At 42.0% G+C, this 13088-nt stretch overlaps 1 protein-coding gene across 1 annotated transcript; it reads left to right on the top strand.

The window, feature by feature from the left end:
* The first annotated feature begins 6666 nt into the window (after positions 1-6666).
* On the top strand, positions 6667-7449 carry LOC130044698 (chromodomain Y-like protein). Its single transcript, XM_056137330.1, has one exon. It carries the CDS (start codon positions 6754-6756, stop codon positions 7447-7449), a length of 696 nt encoding a protein of 231 aa, XP_055993305.1. The 5' UTR covers positions 6667-6753.
* Positions 7450-13088: the final 5639 nt, after the last annotated feature.

The raw sequence follows: 13088 nt of genomic DNA, 5'->3' as shown, positions 1-13088 counted from the left end.
GGGATGGAACCTTGCATTCAGACAGGTAGCGTGTGAAGTGTCGAGCCAATGTATTGATGAGTACTGATGGTAAGTATATATGTATATACACACACACATATATATATATATATATATATATATATATATATATATATATGCGTTGAAGTGTTTTTGAGTCTCTTTTAGCTGGCACACTTCCGGCTCCTTGGATCTGGATGTCTGTATTCTTTAAATCTGGCAACTCTTCAGCAATGATTTCTTAGACTGTGGCTTTTTCATTGGGGTTTCCTCCCTGTCTTCCTGGCATTCCGATGATTCTACTCATTTTGCTCTTGGTCTCATCCCCTACATCTCTGTTTCTGCTAAGAACCATTTTGAGATCTTTCGCCATTGCTTGTTTTTCCCTATGGGATTTCTGTTGTTCATCTTCATCTCACTGATGCTGTCTTCAGCTGTATTCATCCTACTGCTGAGGGCAGCTACAGAGTTTTTAATTTTTCTTCTACCGAATTCTTAATTTGTGATACTTCTTTTTGCAGCTTTTATTCCTTGCTTTAGTTTTCTGAGTATCTCCTGCATTGATTCTATGAGTAATTCCTTGAGCATCCTCTGCCTTTCATCTCGGAATTCTTTTTTGAACAGAGCATATATGTGGATAACCCTAGTTGAGGGTTGGGAGTCTTTTCTTCGTCTTCTCCTTGCCGTGGAGTTTGGCGCTCTTTCTTCATGTTTTTTTTTTTTTGCAAACATTATTGTTTATTTAACACACATTGAATTTGTTTAATGTCCCACTAATTTCAGATACAAATCTATTTACCCTTAGAGACTAAATAATAAATTATAGAGTTCAGTTTTCTCTGGCCAATATCTCTTAGAGGTTTTAGTTATTTATTTATTTTCAGGTATTTTTTTCTTAATTTTTTAATTTTTTTTATTTTATTATAGAAACTCCATGAGGTACATTTGTGGACCCACATCTCTTCGTGCTTGTGTTTCGATTATACAATGATCAAATACCCATCCCTCCACCAGTGCCCATTTCCACCACTATGGATAATATCCCTCCCCCCTCCTTCTCCCCATCCCACCCTGCCTCTGTGACAGGTCATTCCCTTTTGTTCTCTCTATTCCTTTCGGTGCTATGATCTTCGGTGCTAAAAAAAGTCCTTGAGTGGCATAAATGTTCAGTCCATAGTCTACTCCCAACACGCATGTCCCCTCCTAGGATGAGTCTCCAAACACCCTTTTTTGGTGCTCCCTACTCTGTCTGAGCTACCCTTTTCCTTAGAATACCCGGCTGGCCTCTGAGCTATGATCTAATCCTGCTGGTGCTAAACTCAACTATTCTTGGGTATTAATTTCATATTTTGTTACTGTTTGTCCCCCAGATGAATGCAAATTTTCTATGTTTATCCCTTTCTTTCTGACTCACTTTGCTTAGTATGATACTTTCCATGTTGTACCACTTGTATGTAAATTTCATGACTTCATCCTTTCTAACATCGACATAGTACACCATTGTGTAGATGTACCAAAGTTTTTTTAACCAGTCGTCGTTTCTTGAGCACTCAGGTTTCTTCCAGTTTCTGGCTATTGTAAAGAGTGCTGCAATGCACAAACACGTGCAGATGTCACTTCGACAATATGTTTTTTGTCTCCCTTGGGTTTATTTCCAGGAGTAGCAGTGCTGGGTCAAATAGGAGCTCAATTTCTAACTCTTAGAGAATCGTTTTATACTGTTTTCCCGAAGAGCAGATCCAGTCGGCATTCCCACCAACAGTGAAGAAGTGTCTCTTCCTCGCCACATGCGCACCAGAATCGGTTGTTTTTGTCCTTTTGAATGTGGGCCAGTCTCTGAGTTGTGAGATGGTATCACATTGTGGTTTTGCTCTGCAACTCCTTGATGATAAAGGATGTAGAGCATTTTCTCATGTGCTTATTTGCCATTCGGATTTCTTCTTTGAGAAACTTTCTTTCCAATTCATTGCCCCATTTTTGTATGGGGTTGAATGTTTTCTTCTTGTGGAGTTCAACCAGTACTTTGTATATCCTTGATATCAACACATGCAGATGTGTAATCAGTGAATATCCTTTCCCATTCTGTAGACTGTCTTTGTATTTTCGTCACTGTTTCTTTGGTGGTGCAGAAGTTTCTTCGTTTAAGATAGTCCCATTTATCTATCTCTGTTTTCACTTGCTTGGCCCGTGGCGTGGCATCTTTGAAAATACCATTAGCTTCAATGTCATGGAGGGTTTTGCCAACTTTTCTTCAATGTTCCTTATGGTTTCTGGTCTGATGTTGAGGTCTTTAATCCATTTTGATCTTACATTTGTAGATGGTGTTAGGCAGAGTTCTGAAACCATTTTTTTTGCATGTAGCCGTCCATTGATGCCAGCACAATTTGTTAAGAAGGCTTTCCTTACACAGGTTCACATTTCTTGCATCTTTATCAAAGATTAGATGATCGTATGATTGAGGGGAGTTGTTAGTGTATTCAACCCTGTTCCATTGGTTTGCAGTTCTGCCTTTGTTTCATTACCATGCTGATTTAATTATTACCACTTTGTAGTAGAGTTTAAAGTTATGGAGTTTGATTCCTCCCATTTTCTTTTTCCCAAGAATTACTTTATCTATTCGTGGGGCTTATTGTTCCATACAAATTTCAGGAGTGTTTGCTCCATTTCTTTGAAGAATGCCAGGGCTTCCGTATAGGTATTGCATTGAATTTGTACAATGCTTTCGGTAGTATTGCCATTTTGAAAATATTAAGTCTCCCGACCCATGAGCAGGTGATATCTTTCCATTCCTCATGTCGTCTTTTATTTCCGGAAGTAGCATTTAGTAGTTTTCTTTGTAAAGGTCCTTTACTTCCTTAGTAAAGCTGATTCCTAATTACTTGATTTTCTGGGGCACAATTGTGAACGGGATTGTTTTTTTCATGTAGTTTTCTTCTCTCTCACTGTTTGCATATAGGAAAGCCATGGACTATTGTGTATTTATTTTAAAGTCTGCAACTTTACTATACAAGTCTATTGTTTCTCCGAGTTTTTTTTGTGGAGGTTATTGGGTTCTCTAAGGATAGTATCAAATGATCTGAGAATACTGAGAGCTGTTTCTTCTTTTTCTTTTCGTTGTTTTTCTCCTTTTTCTTCTTCGCTTTCTTCCAATTTTTCTACCTTTACTTTTTCTTTTCATGTTGTTTTGGTCTTCTAGTCATAAAAGCCCAGAATTCAGTAACTCTGTTCCCTCTTATCTTGGATCAGGAATTCACTAGCACAGTTCCCTCTTATCGTGGTTAAGAATTCTGTATAGGTCAGTTGATGGTGGTCACCATTCTCCTTTCTGGAGTCGGTCCTTGTCCCAGGTGATTTCATTTGTCTATTGATGGGCATCTTGTGAAGCTTTGGGGAAGGTTTTCTTCTAGTTTTGGGCTTGGACAGCTTCTGGCATAGTGCTCTTTTGTTAGAATTGGAATAGGCCAGTGGTTAATTGTTGCTGTTGAGGTGGCCAGAATTTCCCCACAGAGTTAGATGGTAAATGCTGGGATGAAAGTCAAGCGTGGTGGGACTGGAAATGGAACTGCGGCTCCTTGAATGGTGGCCCACCTCAGAGAAGGGCACGCCCACTTGAGGAGGCCACGGCCACTTTCCAGGAGGCCATGGCCCCTACAGTGGTGGGCACGCCCCCAGCCAGTCCCAAAGCTAGTCCATAGACCTGTTGGAGAGTAGGAAACAGTTGGACTAACGCTCGCTGCAGAAGTAGATGAAGGTGCCCAGGCTGGGGAATCTGGGGCGGCTGGCTTTCATGGTCCTGAATTTGGGTAGGGCGTCGCCAAGATATAACTGACCCGTTGGGGCTGCGGTGTGACTAGTTGGCCTGGCGCTGGCTGTGGAAGTGGAGGCAGGTGCCCAAGGATGGTGTCCCGGCGATGGCTCAATATTGGAAAGAACTTGAATTCAGAGAGGAAGAATAGAAAATTATATGCATGGAATGTCATAATTCCAGCAATGTGCCTGCCTCTCTCTCTGCTTATAGAGACATAAAGATATTTATATCTATCTATTTATATTCTTTCGACAGAATTTAAGATAACGATTCATGTCCTAGGAATGCTTGACAAAATATGTTACCACCATCGCAATATATGCAGTTTCGCGTTTGCATTCAATTGACATTTTACATACCCCAAAGTGTTCCATTCCCTGCTGGATGCAATAGCATATACCCTATATACTTGATGGGCTCCAAAGACGCAAAAGTCCAAGGAACAAGAAAAAATCCAGAAGCCGAAAAAAAAGAGTTTTCTTTGAAAACTCTTAAAATATGAAAATGAAGGAAGAATAACATCTCTAAAGAAGACGACATGACTCAAGAGGTTACAAGAAGATTCTGGGCATGACGATAGGGACGTCGACATAAATGAAGTATTGTATATCAATTCATAGAAAAGATATGGGAGCAGTTTTTCATTTAATATCCATAACATGTAGAGAATCTGAAGCAGAAGCAGTGTGCTGACACGAAACCTCTCTAGAAGAGAACACCAACAGGAGGTCAACGGGACCTGGAGAGGTTCAGAAACCTTCATTGCAGGAGCTGAATGTATACTGAACCAGTTTACGCTTTACCTGATGGGTCCAGGACTGTTGAGCTCTAAAGGTCATTTCTCAGAACCTGGAGCGCAGCTTGAGAACACTCTACCCCAGGTGATGTGTTGCATAGTGTTAGGACCCTGAGAAAATATGTTTTACAATCAAGAATATGTAAGATGAAACTGCAGAACCCCATTGGACAGAAAGTACAATGGTGTCGCAAGCACAATATTTATGAAGTGGAGTTTTTCATAATGAATAGGGTTCCTTATTTGGTCATCATGTGTGGTCATCACTATGTTATGGAATCACCTGCTGCTTCTACTTTATTCAGCGTTTTCACGAAAGGAATGGATATCAGGGTTTTTTTTTTTACATGTGTTGAGCATTCACATAATTCATTGCCCTCTTGTACAAACAGGAAGGATATGCTTTTTATCGTAAAATGTGTATTAAAGCCAGTCTGTATCTATTATTTCTGGGGATCTATGGAAAGCAGCGAGAAACTAGAGGGAGACTAGTTCATCGGAGACAATGTCTGTCTATTTTGCTACATGAGTAGACCTGATCTGTTTTGCTGGAAACATATCCAAATCAGGAATGCAGCCATGAATTGCAATTTCCATCCAAGTAAACATTCTGAGATCCACTGCAGAAATGCAGATAGGGCCAAAATGAGAGAAATGCCGGCCAACAAGGGAGACTACAGTATATTAATAGAAGATAAGTAATACACAAAAGAGTCGTGCAGAGAAAGTATAGAAGGAAAATATGATGAATTTTCTGAACAACTCGTATTACTTGGTTGGAACGGAATCTTGGAAGGGTCACGGCTCTACAGTGTGTTGTCGTACATCTGTAAACATTGGCCCAGCCGAGAATCTTGACTTCAAAGAGATTGACTTGCAGTTTGAATCCCAAGTGCTAGGGCTTTGATGCCCGTCAGTGCTCTGTTGGGAAGACCTCGAGGTGCCGAGGCACAAAAGAGTGCGGCAAGTCGAGCAGGACCAATGAAGAGTGACTGGACTCAATAGCTAATCCTAAGAAAGGTACTTAGCTAGCCGGTGCTAACCAGGGAATTCCTCTGGAATTCTGAGCAGATGGAAGCTCTCCCGCGCATACGCAGCCACATTCTCTCAGATCGCTTCCCCCCCCCCCGCCCCCCGCTTCCTGTGCATTCGGGTTCTGAGAGCTGCACTGGCAAGGACAGGGAGCGGAAGTGTTGTCATAGAAGGCCAGGCCGTGGCTGCATCGCATCAAAGGCTTCTCAATGTGATCGGCCGCATGGAGAGCGAGCAACTGTTTGAGGTGGAGAGGATCGCGGGTGAGAGGCAAGGGATAAAAGGAACGCGAGAGTATCTGGTGCAGTGGAAGGGCTATGGCTGGTATTCAGACACGTGGGAGCCAGAAGAGAATCTGGTGGATTGTGCTGAAGCACTTCGAGACTTCAGGCTGTGGCAGGCAGAAGGACTCCACCAACGTGCCGTGTGTGGTCCGTGGTGGCCTCAGAGTGGGCCTGATACACAACTCGGCGACTCCCTGCACACAGACTCTGCTCAAGTGGGGTTCAACGGTCCCGGCCCGGACAGTGTGAACACCGGACTGTTGGCGAGCAGCCAGATGATGAGGAACATCAGCGTCAGAGCAGCTTCGAAGACCCCTGTGGCCCGGAGCGTCAGGACCAAGAATCAGGTCTGGGAACAACAGGACCATAGCTGCCCCATGATCCAGGTGGGTCTGCTGGCTCAGGACCAGGATGCCACGGTGGCCGCAGCAGAGAAGGTAGCTGTACCCACTCGACTTGTCCATAACACCGAGCTGTCAGAAAGGGAAAGTAGTCCTTGTCTTTCCAAGCATGGGCTGCATATGTGTGGCCTGGGTATTGAGTCGAAGCCCCTAAGACCAACCCTCGGTGCAGGAAGAGATTCCCCAAGGAAGTCCACATCAGCAAACCCTGGAAAAAGCATGAAACGGGCGCGCCAAACGAAGGAGTGCTCGAGGCAGAGATCTGCGTTTGAGAGCCGGAAGCATGCTTTTGCAGCTCTGTCTCGCTTCCGCTGGAGACAGGAAGAAGGTCGCCACACATACCAAGATATAGTAGTCAGGAAGCAAGAGGCTTTCACCCATATCATCTTGTTCAGCAGGTCTTCAGAGAACAACTGCCTCAACCCAGGAATCATGGCAGAAATGGAGCATGCCCTGAGCAGTGCAGCTAAGGATGGCAGCCGGTTTGTACTGCTAGGCGCAGTAGGCATTACTTTCTGCACTGGACTGGATTTGGTCTATTTGAGCAAGAGCCTAGGAGTAGACCCAGAACAGCATAGTGAGAAGACTGCAGAAGCCCTGAAAAGCTTTGTGAATCATTTCATTCACTTTCAGAAACCCATCGTGGCTGCAGTTCATGGGCCTGCGGTGGGCTTAGGAGCGTCCATTCTGGCCCTTTGTGATATAGTGTGGTCCAGTGACAAGGCTTGGTTCCAGACTCCTTATGCCACCCAAGGCCAGACCCCAGATGGCTGCTGCAGCCTGACCTTTCCCATGATCATGGGAGGAACGGCTGCCTCTGAAATGCTCCTCAGTGGCCGGAAGATGACTGCCAAGGAGGCATGCGATAAAGGTTTGGTCTCCCAGGTGTTCAATCCGGACACCTTCACGAGGGAGGTCATGGCACGAGTCAAAAAGCTGGCCTCATACCACCCGCTAGTTCTGCAAGAATGCAAGAGCCTGATTGGCTCCAGTATTAAGGCTGACCTGGAGCAGGCCAATATCAGGGAATGTGAAACGTTGAAGAGGATCTGGGCTTCTTCCCATGCTTCTCAGTTCATGCTCCATGTCTTGGACAGAAAGCTGGATCTCTCGGACTTGCGAAGGTAGACACCACCACCAGTGACCTATGCCCAAGCAGTCAATATGGACTTACATAGTACAACATCAACAGAGTACTCCAGTGTCATTCCAGACAGCTCACTACAGTTGCCTACACTTCACAATATGTGCATCACTGGCATCGTTCTTAAAAAGCCAGAGTGCACAATAACTAAGAACTCGGAAAATTGCTTCGCCCAAAGCACACAATAAATAAATAATTGACACTGTATTGTAGCCTGATTTCAGTGTGATCCTTTGATTTGGTAAGTTGCAAACTGGAACTAGTTGTTCTTATTCGTCTTCATCATCCTCTTCTGTTTCTTCATTTTCTCCTTTTCTTTTTATTATTAATATTCTTCTTTTTCTTGTTTCTTATAATATTCTTCCCTAAATAATTCTTCTTTTTCTAATTGATCTTTCTCTGATTTTTCTTATTCATCCTCTTCTGCCTCTTCTTAGTCTTCTTCTTCTTTATTTTCTTTCTTCTTCTTCTTCTTCTTCTTCTTCTTCTTCTTCTTCTTCTTCTTCTTCTTCTTCTTCTTCTTCTTCTTCTTCTTCGTTGTCGTGGTCATCCTCGTTTTCTTTATCTTCTTCATTTCTTGTCCTTAGTATTTTCTTCCATTTCTTCTTTGTCTTTTTAGTCTCCTTCTCTTTTTATTTTTCTTCTAATTCTAGTTTAGCGTAGATCAGGGTAGAAAACCGGCTGTTTTGGAGATGGAGCTAGCTGCGCATGCTGAGAGAGGATCCCAGGCCTTTTGGGCGGGCTGTACCTGGTTAGAATAGGAGCCATTTTGCTTTTTTGCCCAGTGCGGGGTCTCCATGCCTGTCCCACGCAGAGAAAGGGAGAAAACCAACTTTCTAGGAGATGGAGCTAGCTACACATGCCCAGAGAGTGTCCCAGGGCTTTTGGGGAGGGCTGAATCTGGTTGGAATTGGAGCCGTTCAGCTTTGTTGCCCAGAGCTGGTTCTCCATGGCCGTCGTGCGCAGATCAGGGGAGAAAACCATCTTTCTATCAGATGGAGCTAGCATTTCATGCAAGAGAGGGTACCAGACCCTTGGGAACAGGCTGTACATGGTTTGAATAGGAGCCATTCAGCTTTGTTGCCCAGAGCTCGACCTCCCTGCCCATACCGAGCAGATCAGGGAAGAAATCCGGCTTTCTTGGAGATGGATATAGCTGCCCATGCCCAAAAGAGGGTTCCAGGCCATTGGGCGCGGGCTGTACCTGGTTGGAATAGGAGCCGTTCAGCTTTGTTGCCCAGAGCTGGTCCTCCATGCCAGTCCCACGCAGATCATGGGAGAAAACTGGCTTTCTAGGAGATGGAGCTCTCTCCTTCTCCTCCTCTCCTTCTCTTTCTCCTTTTCCTTCTCGTTCTGTTTCTCTTCCTCCTCCTACTCCTTCTTGTTCTTGTTCTTGTTCTTCTTCTTCTTGTTGTTGTTCTTCTTCTTCTCTTCTTCTTCTTCTTCTTCTTCTTCTTCTTCTTCTTCTTCTTCTTCTTCTTCTTCTTCTTCTTCTTCTTCTTCTTCTTCTTCTTCTTCTTCTTTCATTTTCCAGTACGCCGAGCTGTGACGTTTTGTGAAGAGTTTGGTTCTATCTTCCATCAGCTTTAATGATTGAGAAGCTATGAACCTTCATCTTATCATTACTGTTGCTGTTTCTCTGAAGTTCAAATAGCTCATGCCGATGTTCATGACAAAGCATTCTGAGGAATCACTCATCACTTCTCTAACATTTTCTCCTGCACATCAAAGATTTGCTTCCTGAGCTTCCGTCTGATTGTTTTCTCTTGAGGTAATAAAGCACTAAAGCAATCTTCAATTAATATAGTTTTTCTGTTCACAACACTCTTCTAGCCTATTAATCTTTTCAAAAGCATTTTTCTTTGCCCTCAGTACTCAACTAGATGTGTAACTGTGTGAATTCCTCCTGATCTACAGAATCATTCGATCTTTAACAAATTATCATCACTGTCATTAGGCTGAAATCCGTGCCAGCAGATACCAGGAGGGCAGACTGGCATATTTGGTGGATGGTCTGCAGAATCATAGTTTCCAGCCTTGGACTGAGCTTCTGAATTGTCTCTCCTTTTTCTGTGTTTTTCTCGCTGGCAACAAAGCTTTGGCTTCAGTGATCTAATCGTCGAATTATTGCGAATTATTTTCTTTTTTCAGGTTGTGAATTATTTTATTTTTTCAGGTTGAATCTCTTGTACTTTTATCCAAACAGCCCCATGGTGGCCTGTCTACTTAGGTGAGGAGTAGTGGCTAAAGTGGTTGTTAACGGGGTAGTTTGGGAGACCTGGATGACTTTCTTCAAATTGTTTACTTGCCTCTGTTTCTGCTGGGACTAGCGTTCGTGGAAGACTGAAATCTATGTGTTGATCTTATTGTCACGTAAAGTTTTTTGTCTGTGTGCATATCTTTTTCCATGTCTTTATCTAAAGTGATTCTGAATTAAAGATTTTTGGAATCATTTTTTTCCACATTTTTCTACCCTTGTTCTGAGGCAGAGTAGCATAAAAAACACCCACAAACAAAGACACACACACACATATATATATGTGTATATATATATACACATATATGATCTTTGAGATATTAGTAACAAATTTCTGCAGATATTTGGCATATATAGGAATAAATCAGACACAATTATGGAAACTTGAACTTCAAGCATTGTCACTATGACAGAAAATTAGAGTTTTTATCAAAGAGTCATGCATATTTTCCGTCCAAAGTTTAATCAAAGAAATGCTTTCCTACACATATCTGGCAGAGCTTAGTTATAAGTGTGCAGGGAAGAGTCAAACAGTTTGATAGATATGAGCATCCCTTTATCAGAGATTGTGATGAAATGATTTTTCCTAAGTATTCTTAGTATTTCAATGTAGTTGTAACCGAGTTTCTTTACCTCAGCATCGGTTGTGAGGCACTGAGGCTTTTTGCGGATACTAGCTATTTGGAGCAATGATGCAATACTGAATATCAGAGTATAAGTGATGTTTTCACTTTGTGTTTTGTGGCATATGCCCCAAAGGAGGATCGCTGATTCCTATGGCAGCTACATTTCTGGCTGTTGTGGTCCAGAAAGCCTGGAAGATTTGTCAAACCACCCAACACGGAAGATTGCTTTTCTCCCTGCAACCAGGAAAACGCTGCTAGAGATTGTGCATTTAAATATGTGCCATCCTATTCGGTGTTAGACAAAATCTGATTTCAGTTTTGATTTGAGTATCCCGAACGATGAGCGATGGAGGGTTTTTTATGAGTCTTTTGAACATTTAGACATCTTACCTGGAAAACTCTCTGCTCAATGCTTCTCCAGTCCATTGGAAGAGGTTAGAAGTTTTTTTTTTTTGTTTTTTTTTTTTTTTTTTTTTTTTTTTTACTGGTAAAGTTCTCTCAGTACCTAGTAAGTCTTGGACATGAACCCATTTTCACATGGATTTAAGGCACATATTTTCCCAGTCGATGGGTTCTCTTTGTATAATTGTCACCATTTACTTTAGATTTCAAAAGCGTAATAGTTCAAAGCCGTGTGAATGTACAACTTTTCCAGAATTTGCTAGGTCAGCGGTGTTTTCAGTTTGATTATGTCCTTATCTTCAATGTCATGGAGGTGTACCCCATATTTTTCCTAAATAACTGTGTGGCTTCTGGACTGATATTGGTGTCTTAAGGCATTTTGGTCTAACTTTCATTGCTTGGTATTAGAACTTTTTTGCACATAGCATGCCATTTTTGCCACACGTTTGTTGACGAGGAATTCCTTGCTATCATTCCCGTTTCTAATTCCCCTATCAACCTTAGGTGGCCACAAATTGGAGAGAGGTTTTCAGGAGATTCCCGATGGTTATTTAATACGCACATAAGTACATATGTATCCACATAGATATGTGAATCTAAATATGCATGAATATATGTTCACATACACACATATATGTATATATCGATATAGAGACATATACTTAACACCTAACTTCATGCTTCCCTGAATAAATTAATTGCTTCCTGATATTGTTTCTTTCTGATCTAGGGAGAGGTGAAAATGTGTGTTAACAAAGCCAACTACTATTTATTTGCTATGAACGTTTCTTCAAGATCTATGAGATGTTTTAAAGATTTGCAGCTCCCTCATTTGGAATGTATGCTTTGGGTTTGTGAGCTCTTCTACATGTGCAGATTGCTTGATCATTATTAAGTCACCTTCACTCTTTCTTCTAATACTCTTCATCCTGAAATCTTTTGTTACCAGTGTGGATACTACCTTTCTCAGAGTGGTGGTTTGCTTGATGAATTTTTTTCCAGGCTTTGTATTATATAAGTGGTTTTGCTATTGTTCGAATGTGTTTCTCTCTGGCAAAGCATTGGGTTCAATATTCTGATCCGTCCTGTGGTGATCATCTCTGCCTATTGAGTGATACAGTGAATCCGCTGGAAATGTGAAAGAGAAGTTGGAAAGACTTCGGTGCGAATCCTTAGGCAGGAGTTCGCTGTACTTGTCATGCTTTTCTTTGCTGAAAAATAGCCTGTATGGCTTCTTTGTAACAATTCCAGCGAGTCTAAGATGATCATTTCTGATTTTTGTATTCTGAAAGTAGTGTACTATTCCTTGAACTCTGCATGATATTGAGGTTTGGTAATTCATCAAGAAGTTCGCGTTATTTCGTCTTTTGCAATGCATCACACTACTGTATTTGGGCAGTTAGAAAATTTCTAATCAGTCTGCCCTCAACGTGGAAGAATTCTCCTTCAATTTAATTTCCCTTTGTGATTTTGTCGCTTTCAATATTCTGCCTATGTCTCTGTTTTTGGGATCCTCGTAAGGATGACTGATACTCTGCGGATTTCTTCATTTGCGCGTATGGACACTTGATCTCTGGAACCAATTTTGACTTTGACACTACTTCTTCCTCAGGGTTATCACTCTGCCTTAATATTCATCGAATGTACCTCTTGACTTCTTCCCGATGTGCTCTGATCATCTGTTGGCTTATTTGGAAACACGTTTGCATCTGCTCATATCTGCAGATTTTATCCACTGATCTTGAAGCTCAGTGGAAGGTCCTCAGAAGCTGTTGTGATTTTTTCGTTTCACTGACCTTATTTCTCAGATCTGAAGTTACGGATACCTGTATTTTCACTTGCATTTTCCTCATTTCTGCTTTCATGTCCTCCTGGAGTTTATCGACGTTGATTTCCACTCTGTCTTCAAGTTCATTATGGGTCCTTAGGAGTTCCATTCGAATTCCTTATCCAGGAGTTAATCTAGGTCATTATTCCGACTTGGGGCAACTGTTCTAGCTTGGTCACAAACCAACTCGGATGGCTTTCATCCGTTGTCTCCGTCCTATATATGCAGTTTAGCATTGGCATTCAATAGCCATTTTGCTGAGGTCATTGCCATAAATGGCTGCAGGCTCTTGGCAAATGCCTTCTCTGCATCTTTTGATGTGCTCACGTGATTTCTATCTTTCCTCTTATTGATATGTTGCATGATGCTTATTGACTGGTGAATGCTAAACCATCTTTCCTGGCCCAACATAAATCCTGTTGGTCATGCATTAGGATCTTTTGGATGAGTCCTTGGATTCTATTTGCTGGTAATTTGTTGAGGAACTTTGCTTCTGCATTCCTAAGGAAT

This window comes from Sorex fumeus, unplaced genomic scaffold (assembly GCF_029834395.1).
Source record: "Sorex fumeus unplaced genomic scaffold, SorFum_2.1 ptg000123l, whole genome shotgun sequence".
Taxonomy (NCBI): Eukaryota; Metazoa; Chordata; class Mammalia; order Eulipotyphla; family Soricidae; genus Sorex; species Sorex fumeus.
Note: the sequence above shows the minus strand (reverse complement) of the source record. Positions and strands in the feature narration are given on the sequence as shown.